Consider the following 13053-nt stretch of genomic DNA (forward strand, 5'->3'; position numbering starts at 1 on the left):
GGAGGTCATGTCTTACTAATTTGATTGAGTTTTTTGAGGAAGTGACGAAGATGATTGATGAAGGAAGGGCAGTGGATGTTATCTATATAGACTTCAGTAAAGCCTATGACAAGGTCCCTCATGGCAGACTGGTACAAAAGGTGAAGTCACACGGGATCAGAGGTGAGCTGGCAAGATGGATACAGAACTGGCTCTGTCATCGAAGACAGAGGGTATCAGTGGAAGGGTGCTTTTCTGAATGGAGGGATGTGACTAGTGGTGTTCCGCAGAGATCAGTGCTGGGACCTTTGCTGTTTGTAGTATATATAAATGATTTGGAGGAAAATGTAGCTGGTCTGATTAGTAAGTTTGCAGACGACACAAAGGTTGGTGGAGTTGCGGATGGTGTTGAGGATTGTCAGAGGATACAGCAGGATATAGATCGGTTGGAGACTTGGGCGGAGAAATGGCAGATGGAGTTTAATCCGGACAAATGTGAGGTAATGCATTTTGGAAGGTCTATTGCAGGTGGGAAGTATACAGTAAATGGCAGAGCCCTTAGGAGTATTGACAGGCAGAGAGATCTGGGCGTACAGGGTCCACAGGTCACTGAAAGTGGCAATGCAGGTGGATAAGGTAGTCAAGAAGGCATACGGCATGCTTGCCTTCATCGGTCGGGGCATAGAGTATAAAAATAGGCAAGTCATGTTGCAGCTGTACAGAACTTCAGTTAGGCCACACTTACAATACTGCGTGCAGTTCTGGTCACCACGCTACCAGAAGGACGTGGAGACTTTGGAGCGGGTACAGAAGAGGTTTACCAGGATGTTGCCTGGTCTGGAGGGCATTAGCTATGAGGAGAGGTTGGATAAACTCGGATTGTTTTCACTGGAACGACGGAGGTGGAGGGGCGACATGATAGAGGTTTACAAAGTTATGAGTGGCATGGACAGAGTGGATAGTCAGAAGCTTTTTCCCAGGGTGGAAGAGTCAGTTACTAGGGGACATAGGTTTAAGGTGAGAGGGGCAAAGTTTAGAGGGGATGTGCGAGGCAAGTTCTTTACACAGAAGGTGGTGAGTGCCTGGAACTTGCTGCCGGGGGAGGTGGTGGAAGCAGGTACGATAGTGACGTTTAAGAGGCATCTTAACAAATACATGAATATGATGGGAATAGAGGGATACGGTCCCCGGAAGTGCAGAAGGTTTTAGTTTCGGCAGGCATCAAGATCGGCGCAGGCTTGGAGGGCCGAATGGCCTGTTCCTGTGCTGTACTGTTCTTTGTTCATTGAATGATCTGGAATCAGTAATCCATTCAATCGGTTTGGGGTTGTATGTCTTTTCTGTCTATTTGGCTTATACATCATATCTAAACTGCTAATTCTTAATATACATTATATTTAAACTGTTGCTTCTTAATAAACTATTTTAAAACCACATTATGAGCTCGACCTCCTCTTTTGGGTATCTGTGACTCCCGAACCTAAATCTTCCAGAACCTTCTCACTTGGAGGTAAGACTGCTATAGCAGACGTTTAAATATTCAGGACTGTTCCCTTTGTGTGATAATAAAACAACATCAGTAAACAGTCTATACACATGAACACTTTATTATCTTCAGGCTATACTAGCCCTGGTATTTGAATCTCTCTCTGTACAGGTGATGGTGAGGATCTCCACAATCCCAACAGCTCCAATAAAAGATGAGTGAGAAAGTGGTCACACACCAGCACAGACACACATGTGTAGGATGGCTCCTCCCTGGTAGCAATGTTCCTGTGGAAGAAAGATTATATCAATCAATGTGCCAGCAGTTCATGTTATTAAATATTCACTGAAAGTTGTTACAAGCATTGACATCACAGATTGTTAAAAGGTTTCAGTACAATGCATTCAATTTAATTCCACCTTTATTCCTATTCCCTCATTACTATCACTTCTTACAGAGTTCAAATCCTTTGAACAGATCCCTCATTCATTCTTCTCTGACGACACCTCCTGTCAGTCCCACCAGTTTCCCCTTTGAGTATTGCTGAAAATAGAGACATGTTGTCGAAGCTTTTCATCTTGCACTCATCAGGACAATCTGCAAGAATATCAATGTAAGGAGCAGCAACAACTTTATACTGTATGAGAAGAGAGTACTGATTGGTTGGCAAGTGATCTCTGATTAGTAGAGACATTGCCATGGAGAATGCACCAGTTTATGGTGACTGGCAGTTAACTGTCAAGCTTTGAAATTTAAACCAGGCAGCTTGAATCTGATTGGTCAAAGCATTGCCCTGAGGAATGAACCAGCGAATGGCTGTCACTTATTTTGTCTACCTGAAACAGGCGCAATGTTTGTACATATTTTTTCTGTCTGCAAAGAACAGGTCCCTGTGTATTAATATATGTAGCTACTAGTAGGCGCAAGTGCACCACACTGAGAGTCCAACTGACAATCTTAAATTGGTTGTCAGCATAATTCTTAGCACACTGAGCATTATTTAGCAAATGTTGTCCAATCGCGGAATCACATCAATGTTGGACACTGTTTCCAGTTTTGCAAACACGAGCTGGTTGGGTACGGCCTGTACCTTGCCCGTTGTGAACAGCGGAAGGGACATGTTGACCTGGGTTCAGGAGATCAGGATGTTGAATCTGTTTGGGTGGAGATGAGGGATACAAGGGGAAATAAGTCACTAGTTGGAGTGGTCTACAGGTTCCCTAACAGTAATCACAATGTAGGATGAAGTATACATGAAGAAATATCGGGTGCTTGTGATAAAGGAACGACAATAATCATGGGTGTTTTAATTACATATGAACTGGAAAAATCAGATTGACAATAGTAGCCTGGATGATGAGTTCATAGAATGTTTTCGAGATAGTTTCTTAGAGCAGCATGTTCTGGAACCGACCAGAGAGCAGGTTATATTAGACTTAGTTTTGTGTAATGTGACAGGATTAATTAATGACCTCAGAGTAAAGGCACCTCTGGGTGACCACAATATGATTGAATTTTACATCCAGTTTGAAAGAGAGAAGAGCGGGTCTAAGACTAATATTTTAAAGGCAACTATGTGGGCCTGAAAGCTGAGCGAGCTGAAGTGATCTGAGTTACCAGGCTAGGAGATAGATCAATAGAGAAACAGTGACAGACATTTAAGAGGATATTTCAGAATACCCAGAATAAGTATATTCCTCCTATAAAGAAAATTCTAAGGGAGGACCCACCATCCGTGGTTAACTAAAGAAGTTAAGGAAAGCATCAAACTTAAGGAAAAAGCATATAATTGCGCAAAGGCGAGTGGCAGACCAGATGATTGGTCAGAATATAAAGAGCAGCAGAGAATGACGAAAAGATTAATCAGGAGAAAGAAATTAGAGTATGAGAGGAAGCTAAATAGAAATGTAAAAACAGACAGCAACAGTTTCTACAGGTATTTTAAAAGGAAAAGAGTAAGTAAAGTGAGTGTTGGTCCTCTGGAGAGTGAGAATGGGGAGTTAATAGTAGATAATAAGGAAATTGCTTCTGTCTTCACTATAGAGGATACAAAAACATTCCAGTAATAGCTGTAAATCAGGAGGTGGAAGGAAGAGAGGAACTTGGTGAAATTACAATCACCAGGGGAGTGGTACTGAGCAAACTGATGGAGCTGTGGGCTGACATGTCCCTGGGTCCTGATGGGCTTCATCCTAGAGTCTTAAAGGAGGAGGCTAATGAGGTAGTAGATGTGTTGGTGTTAATTTTTAAAAATTTGCTCGATTCTGGAAAGGTTCCATCAGACTGGAAAGTAGCAAATATAATCCCACTATTCAAGAAGGGTGGGAGGCAGAAAACAGGTAACTATAGGCCAGTTAGCTTGACGTCTGTCATGGGGAAGATGTTAGAATCCATCATTAAGGAGGCTATAGCTGGGCGTTAGAAAAATTCAAGGTAATCGGGAATAGTCAGCATGGCTTTGTGAAAGGGAAATCATGTTTCACCAATTTATTGGAGTTCTTTGAAGTAGTAACATGTGCTATGGATAAAGAGGAGTCCGTTGACGTACTGTACTTGGATTTCCAGAAGGCATTTGACAAGGTGTCGCATAAAAGGTTATTGCACAAAGTAAGAGCTCATGGTGTAGGGGGTAACATATTAACATGGATAGAAGATTGGCTGGCTGGCAGAAAACAGAGTATGCAGAAATGGATCCTTTTCTGATTGGCAGGATGTGATGAGTGGAGCCCCACAGGGGTCTGTGCTGGGCCCTCAACTTTTTACAATTCATACCAGACTGATTCCTGGGATGGCGGGACTGACGTATGAGGAGAGATTGAGTCAGTTATGATTATATTCGCTGGAGTTCAGAAGAGTGAAGGGGGATCTCATAGAAACAGGACTTGACAGGGTAGATGCAGGAAGGATGTTCCCGATGGTGGGAGAGACCAGAACCAGGGGTCATAGTCTCAGGGATATGGGGTAAACCTTTCAGGACTGAGATGAGGAGAAATTTCTTCACCCAGAGAGTGGTGAGCCTGTGGAATTCGCTACCACAGAAAGCAGTTGAGGCCAAAACATTGTATGTTTTCAAGAAGGAGTTAGATATAGCTCTTGGGTTTAAAGGGATCAAAGGGTACGGGGCGAAGGCGGGAACAGGTTACTGAGTTGGATGATCAGCCATGATCATAATGAATGGCAGAGTAGGCTCGAAGGGCTGAATGGCCTACTCCTGCTCCTATTTTCTATGTTTCTATATCTATAACTTAGGTGAGGGGAGCAATGGCTTGGTAGCTAATTTTGCAGATGACACAAAGATAGGTAGGAAAGTGTGTTGTGAAGAGGACATAAGGAGGTTGTAGACCGATATAAATAGATTGAGTGAGTGGGAAAAAATTTGTCAGATGGAGTATAATGTGGGAAAATGTGAAGTTGTTTACTTTGGCAGGAAGAATAAAAAAGCAGAGTATTACTTAAACGGAGAACGACTGCAGAATTCCGAGGTGCAGAGGGATCTAGGTGTTCTAGTGCATGAGTCTCAAAAAGTTAGTATGCAGGTACAGCAAGTAATAAAGGAGGCTAATGGAATGCTATCCTTTATTACAAGAGGAATTGAAAATAAAAGTAAGGATGTTACGTTTCAGTTATACAGGGCAGTGGTGAGACCACATCTTGAATACTGTGTGCAGTTTTGTTCTTCTAAATGTGTTGGAGGCAGTTCAGGGGAGGTTTACTAGATTGATACCTGGAATGAGCGGGTTGTCTTATGAGGAAAGGTTGGACAGACTGGGCTTGGCTAACACTGGAGTTTAGAAGAGTGAGGGGAGACTTGATTGAAATATATAAGATCCTAAATGGTCTTGACAAGGTAAATGTGGAGAGGATGTTTCCTCTTGTGGGTGAGTCCAGAACCAGGGGGCACTGTTTTAAAATTAGGGGTTGCCCTTTTAGGACAGTGTCATGCTAGATATCCCACCTCCCAAATATGTTGAAGAGGAGACTGGAATATGTTGAGCACTTCCCATACCTTGGCAGCCACCTCTCTTAAAAGGCTGAAGTGGCGCAGCTGATCCGGTTTTAGATATCCTCCTCAAAATGGTGACAACTGGTCCATCAAGCTTAATGATGAGGCAGAGTGGCCACAGAGAAGGAAGTAAATCCTGCACTCTGGATCCCACTATCTCCTGGATGTCCTGTCCCATGTGCCCTAAGATCTACACCAGTAACCAGAAGACCCAAAGCAGAAACTAATGACTTTGAGTAGACGTCATCCTCGAATCGAGGGACAGCCACCGCCGACACTACTCACCAAGGTGTCTTTGACAACACCACCCAAAACCATGAGCTCTACCACCTAGAAGGACAAAGGAAGCAGGAACACCATCACCTCCAAGTTCCTCTCCAAGTCACACACCATCCCGATTTGGGCATATTTTGCTGCTCCCTCTTTATCACTGGGTAAAATTCCTGGAATTCCTTACCTTACAGCTCTGTGGGTAGACAATGGTTCAAGTAGGCAACTAGGCATGGGCAATAAATGCCAATATTTCCAGTGAAACCGAACATCACAAGAATTAATTAAAAATATGGATATGGTGTTACTGTGTTGTAAACTGCTTCAGATTCAGATTACTGCAATCGGTGCCCTTGTATTCTCAATCCTGGAAAGACAAATTCTGCTTTGTGTCTTGTATTTTACCTCACAACAGTATACAGAGCTTCAACTCTCATCGTGATGCAAGTCGACTGAGTCTTCGAACTTTAGTCCATGACCTCACTGTAAATAAAATATAAAAGGCATTGTATTAATGTGCAAGAAACCTGCACTTTTGCCTAAACTACTGACCATCAGCCTCAGAGGGTTACTGCAGTAGTAACAAAGGCTGTTTGATGAGGCACCACATCAGTACCAATAGACTGTGTAGATTGATCAATTTTAGGGATAGTTCTGTGTTTTATGTGATGGGAGAAAGTTGTTCACCTCGATGTAAGGAGCACAGTAAAAATAAGAAATAGGAGGAGTAGATCATTCGGCTCCTTGAGCCTGCTCTGCCACTCAATATTATCCTGGCTGATCCTCTGCTTCAACTCCATTTTCCCGGCCACTACCCACATCCCTTGATTCCCTGAGAGACCACAAATCTATCTATCGCAGCCTTAAATATATTCAACGACGGAGCATCCACAACTCTCTGGGTTAGAGAATTCCAAAGATTCACAACCATTAGACTGAAGAAAGTTCTCCTCATCTCAGTCCTAAATAATAGGCACCTTATCCTGAGACTGTGCCCCTGTGTTCTAGATTCCCCAACCAGGGGAAACAATCTTTCAGTGTCTACCCTATCCATCCTGTATGTCTGAATGAGATCACCTCTCATTCTTCTAAACCCCAGGGAATATAGACACAATGTACTCAGCCTCTCATCTTAGGACAACCCTGTCATCCCAGGGAATAATCTAGTGAACCTTCACTGTCCCGCCTCCAATGCAAGTATATCCTTCCTTAAATAAGGAGATCAAAACTGCGCACGGTACTTCAGATGTGGGGATATATAAAGTGATTGATTTGGCAATTTTTCTGGTAGTTGGGTAACTTTACTAATATGCCTTGACCTGTGGAGTAGCAGGACTGAATTAACAATGCATTACTCCTGCTTTGGTCGTAACATATTAATTGGGGGCTCTTGTGGGATTCAAATCCAATGCTAATTATGTGAAATATAAGGGAAGTAATGGTTTGAAAGAGACAAAATAAAGGGACCAGGTTTCTTGTATAAGAGGGGGAAGGTTATATCATTGGAATGGCATTAGCAGATGCAGCAGCTTTTCTGGGAAAGGAGAATGTGTCCCTCAGTGACTTGAAAACTTTAACCAAGGTTAAATTGATAGAACTGGCAGAAAAGTTGGGGTTAGAATTGAAATCAGGTGCTAAAAAAACAGAGATATTTGACGTAATAGTCCAATATTTAAAATTAGAAGCAGAAGAAGAAGCAGAAGAAGATATTAAGTCAGAGAGTGATGCAGTGGTATTAGCTTGAATTCAGATAGAAAGGAAAAAACTTGAGCAGGAAAAAGAAATGAAAAAATATGAGACTGAGAACGAATTAAGAAAACTTGAATTGGAAAAAGAGGAAAGGGAGAAAGAGAGAGCACTTCAGAGAGAAAGTGAAAGAGAAGCAAGGGAATTCAAATTAAAAGAGATGGAACTAAGACAAAGGGGTAGTCTTTGACTCCAGGGTAAATTCTGGTCAGGAAGAATATGAATCCAGCCCAGGACCCAGCGAAAAGTTGTTTAAATTTATACAAGCTCTCCCGAAGTTTGAGGAAAGGGATGTAGAGGCATTTTTCATTTCTTTTGAAAAAATAGCCAAACAAATGAAATGGCCAAAGGAAAACTGGACACTGCTTATGCAAAGCAGGTTGGTAGGCAAAGCTCATGAAGTTTATGCCATGCTTCCTGAAGAGGCTCCTGCAGATTATGAGATGGCAAAAAATGCTATTCTTGCTGCGTATGAGTTAGTCCCTGAAGCTTACCGTCAGAAGTTTCGGAACCTACAGAGATTGGCTGGGCAAACCTATGCAGAATTTGAGAGGGTAAAGCAAATTAATTTTGATCATTGGATACAGGCAGTAAAGCTGGAAGCCACTTTGGAGAACCTTAGAGAATTGATTCTCTTGGAAGAGTTTAAAAATTCAATCCCTCCAGTAGTGAGAACTGATGTAAAAAACCGGAAAGTTTTAAAAGCTAACTAAGCAGAGGAAATCGCTGATAATTTTGAGCTTGTGGATAAGCCAAAACCTTTTGTCCATCACCCCTAAACACCTGAGAAGGATAGGAAGTGGGAGAGTGAAAGAAAGGCAAGTGGCCGGGGACAAGAAGGACAAGCTGGGAATGCCCCAGGATCACCTCCTCAGGTCAGAAAGGAAGGTGCTGAGGGTAGAAGTGAGGTCCGAAGCCCGAAGTGTTATCATTGCCACAAGGTAGGAAATCTTCATTCAGAATGCTACAAGTTACTAGGTAAACCCATGGGACTTGTTGGGGTACACAAAGATAATGCTGAGAAAGAGCCTCTTTCTCTGACTGTGAGTACAGGAGACCAGGCTGTAGCTTTAACGGCAGCAGTAAAACCGGATACAGAAACGAAAGTGAGTATAGAGGTTAAGAATAAGAAACCTGAAAGTGATAACAGATTCCTGTCAAAGGGAAAAGTAATTCCATATCCCTCAAGTGAAACAGGAAAACCTATCATCATACTTAGGGATACAGGAGCAACCCAAACTCTTTTGCTGGGGAAAGGTACAACATTTCCACCAGAGACCACACTGAATGCTAAAGTTTTAGTTAATGGTATTGGCGGGGAGTATATAACCGCACCTTTATAGAGAGTGCACCTAGAGTGTGCCTGATATCTGGGATGGTAATGTAGGAGTTGTCCATAGTTTGTCAGTCGAGGGAATTGACTTACTCCTAGGGAATGATTTGGCCAACTCATAAGTATCAGTTTCTCCTGTAGTCACAGAGAAACCAAGTGAAGTTAACGAAATGGAACAATTACAGGAACAAGTTTCTGCATGTGTAGTAACCTGAGCAATCCCCAATAGGGATTTGGATAATCAAGGTGAGATGTTTAACAAATCTTCTCTAATTGCAGCACAGCAAGCTGATCCAGAGTTACATAGAATAGCACAGTCGGCTCTAACAGAAGCTGAGGCGAAAGGATATTGAAGACGGGGTTTTGAAGAGGAAATGGAGACAGCCTCATAGACCTGCGGACGAAGACTGGATGGTTGTTCGACAGATAGTCGTACCAGCTAAATATAGGACATTCTGATGGGGGAGGGTGAACAGCCAGTGGTCATGGTACACATTAGTACAAACGACGTAGGTTAAAAAAAAGGATGAGGTCCTAAAAGCAGAATGCAGGGAGCTAGGAAGTAAGTTGAAAAGTAGGACCTCAAAGGTAGTGATCTCAGGATTACTACCAGTGCCACGTGCTGGTCAGAGTAGAAATAGTAGGATATATCGGATGAATACGTGGCTGAAGAGATGGTGTGAGGGGGAGGGTTTTAGATTCCTGGGACATTGGGACTGGTTCTGGGGGAGGTGGGACCAGTACAAACTGGACGGGTTATACCTGGGCAGGACCGGGACTGATGTCCGAGGGGGAGTATTTGCTAGAGTGGTTGGGGAGGGTTTAAACTAAAATGGCAGGGGGATGGGAACCTTTGCAAGGAGTCAGAGGAGGTGGGGGGGGGGGGGGGGGATCAAAGACAAGAACAAAAAAAGGGGAATAAGAAAAGTGATAGACAGAGAATTCAATGGCCAGAATCAAACGGGGCCACAGTGAAAAATAGTGGGAAGGGGACAAGTAATGTTTAAAAGACAAGCCTTAAGGCTTTGTGCCTGAACACGTGGAGCATTCGCAATAAAGTGGATGAATTAATTGTGCAAATAGATGTAAACGGGTATGATATAGTCGGGATTACAGAGACATGGCTGCAAGGTGACCAGGGATGGGAAATCCAGGGGTATTCAGTATTTAGGAAGGACAGACAAAAAGTAAAAGGCGGTGGAGTTGCATTGCTGGTTAAAGAGGAAATTGATGCAATAGTGAGGAAAGATATTAGCTCTGACGATGTGGAATCTGTATGGGTAGAGCTGAGAAACACTAAGGGGCAAAAAACGTTAGTGGGGGTTGTATATAGACCCCCAAACTGTAGTGGTAATGTTGGGAATGACATTAAATAGGAAATTAGAGAAGCATGCGATAAAGGAACATCTGTAATCATGGGTGACTCTAATCTGCATATAGATTGGGCAAATCAAATTAGTCCCAATACCGTAGTGGAGGAATTCTTGGATTGTATACGGGATGGTTTTCTGGACCAATACGTTGAGAAACCAACTTCAGAACAGACAATCCTATACTGGGTATTGTGTAATGAGAGAGGAATAATTGACAATCTAATGATGCGAGGCCCCTTGGGGATGAGCAACCATAATGTGATAGAGTTCTTCATCAAGATGGAGAGTGACGTAGTTGATTCTGAGACTAGGGTCCTGAATCTTAATAAAGGAAACTACGAAGGTAAGAGGCGCGAGTTGGCCATGACGGATTGGGAAACGTTACTTAAAGGGATGACGGTGGATAGGCAATGGCAAACATTTAAAGAGCGCATGGATGAATTACAACAATTGTTTATTCCTGTCTGGCGCAGAAGTAAAACGGGAAAGGTAGCTAAACCATGGCTTAATAGGGAAGTTAGAGATAGCATTAGATCCAAGGAAGAGGCATATAAATTCACCAGGAAAAACAACAGACCTGAGGATTGGGAGCAGTTCAGAATTCAGCAAAGGAGGACCAAAGGATTGATTCAGAAGGGGAAGCTTGCGGGGAACATAAAAACTGACTGTAAAAGTTTCTATAGGTATGTGAAGAGAAAAAGATTGGTGAAGACAAATGTAGGTCCCTTACAGTCAGAAACAGGGGAATTTATTATGGGGAACAAAGAAATGGCTGACCAACTAAATGCATACTTTGGTTCTGTCTTCACAAAGGAGGACACAAATATCATACCAGAAATGTTGGGGAACACAGGACTTAGTGAGAGAGAGGAACTGAAGGAAATCAGTATTAGTAGAGAAATGGTGTTGGGGAAATTGATGGGATTGAAGGCCAATAAATCCCCAGGGCCTGATGGTCTGCATCCCAGAGTACTTAAGGAAGTGGCCCTAGAAATAGTGGATGCATTGGTGGTCATCTTCCAAGATTCTATAGACTCTGGAACAGTTCCTACAGATTGGAGGGTAGTTAATGTAACCCCACTATTTAAAAAGAGAGGGAGAGAGAAAACAGGGAATTATAGACCAGTCAGCCTGACATTAGTAGTGGGGAAAATTCCAGAGTCCATTATCAAAGATTTTATCGGACAGAGTCAGCATGGATTTACGGAAGGGAAATCATGCTTGACATATCTACCAGAATTCTTCGAGAATGTAACTAGTAGAGTTGATGAGGGGGAGCCAGTGGAACTGGTTTATTTAGACTTTCAGAAGGCTTTCGACAAGGTCCCACATAAGAGATTAGCGTGTAAAATTAAAGCGCATGGGATTGGGGGTAGTGTATTGTGATGGATAGAAAATTGGTTGTCAGACAGGAAACAAAGAGTAGGGATAAATGGGTCTTTTTCCAAATGGCAGGCAGTGACGAGTGGGGTACTGCAGGGATCGGTGCTAGGACCCCAGCTATTCACAATATATATTAATGATTTAGATGAGGGAATTAAATGTAATATCTCCAAATTTGCTGATGACACAAAACTGGGTGGGAGGGTGAGTTGTGAGGAGGATGCAGAGAGGCTTCAGGGTGATTTGGACAAGTTGAGTGAGTGAGCAAATGCATGGCAGATGCAGTATAATGTGGATAAATGTGAGGTTATCCACTTTGGTAGCAAAAACAGGAAGGCAGATTATTATCTGAACGGCTGTAAACTGAGAGAGGGGAATATGCAGCGAGACCTGGGTGTTCTCGTACACCAGTCGCTGAAGGTAAGCATGCAGGTGTAACAGGCAGTAAAAAATGCAAATGGTATGTTGTCCTTCATAGCGAGAGGATTTGAGTACAGGAGCAGGGATGTCTTGCTGAAATTATACAGGGCCTTGGTGAGGCCACACCTGGAATATTGTGTGCAGTTTTGGTCTCCTTATCTGAGGAAGGATGTTCTTGCTATAGAGGGAGTGCAGCGAAGGTTTACCAGACTGATTCATGGATTGGTGGGACTGAAGTATGAGGAGAAATTGAGTTGGTTAGGATTATATTCGCTGGAGTTCAGAAGAATGAGGGGGGATCTCAGAAACCTATAAAATTCTAACAGGACTTGACAGGGTAGATGCAGGAAGGATGTTCCCGACGGTGGAGGAGTCCAGAACCAGGGGTCATAGTCTAAGGGATACGGGGTAAACCTTTCAGGACTGAGATGAGGAGAAATTTCTTCACCCAGAGAGTGGTGAGCCTGTGGAATTCGCAACCACAGAAAGTAGTTGAAGCCAAAACATTGTATGTTTTCAAGAAGGAGTTAGATATAGCTCTTGGGTCTAAAGGGGTCAAAGGATATGGGGGCAAATCGGGAACAGGTTACTGAGTTGGATGATCCGCCATGATCATAATGAATGGTGGAGCAGGCTCGAAGGGTTGAATGGCCTACTCCTGCTCCTATTTTCCATGTTTCTATGTTTCTATTGCCAGGAATTAAGGTTACATTGACATTCCTCGAGCAGGACATTTGGGGATTCGGAAGACCAAATCACATATAACTCAACATTACTGGCCAGGCCTTACAAAGGATGGGAAGCAATTCTGTAGGACATGCCATACATGCCAAATGGTGAGAAAATCACAACCCACCATAAAACTGGCACCACTAATTCCCACACCAGTTATTGAGGAACCATTTGGGTATTGGTAGACTGTGTAGGACCCTTGCCAAAAACAAAAGCAGGACATCAAAATATACTTACTATCATGGATATGGCTACTCAATTTCCAGAAGCCATTCCCCTGAGGACAATTACTGCTAAAGTAGTAATAGAGAAGTTAACCCAATTCTTT

At 42.9% G+C, this 13053-nt stretch overlaps 1 protein-coding gene across 2 annotated transcripts in view; it reads right to left on the reverse strand.

The window, feature by feature from the left end:
* Positions 1-1587: 1587 nt before the first annotated feature.
* The window catches only part of LOC137364376 (uncharacterized), a 162021-nt gene continuing 150555 nt past the window's right edge, over positions 1588-13053 (reverse strand). For both annotated transcript variants that reach the window (XM_068027622.1, XM_068027621.1), the window contains exons 7-8: positions 6144-6221; positions 1588-1752 (exon numbers count right to left, since the gene is read on the reverse strand). In XM_068027622.1, the coding sequence (XP_067883723.1) occupies positions 6172-6221 (50 nt within the window). In that variant the 3' untranslated portion in view covers positions 1588-1752; positions 6144-6171. The remainder of the gene's footprint in view (positions 1753-6143; positions 6222-13053) is intronic.

The sequence above is a fragment of the Heterodontus francisci genome, unplaced genomic scaffold (genome assembly GCF_036365525.1).
Source record: "Heterodontus francisci isolate sHetFra1 unplaced genomic scaffold, sHetFra1.hap1 HAP1_SCAFFOLD_1026, whole genome shotgun sequence".
NCBI classification, from domain to species: domain Eukaryota; kingdom Metazoa; phylum Chordata; class Chondrichthyes; order Heterodontiformes; family Heterodontidae; genus Heterodontus; species Heterodontus francisci.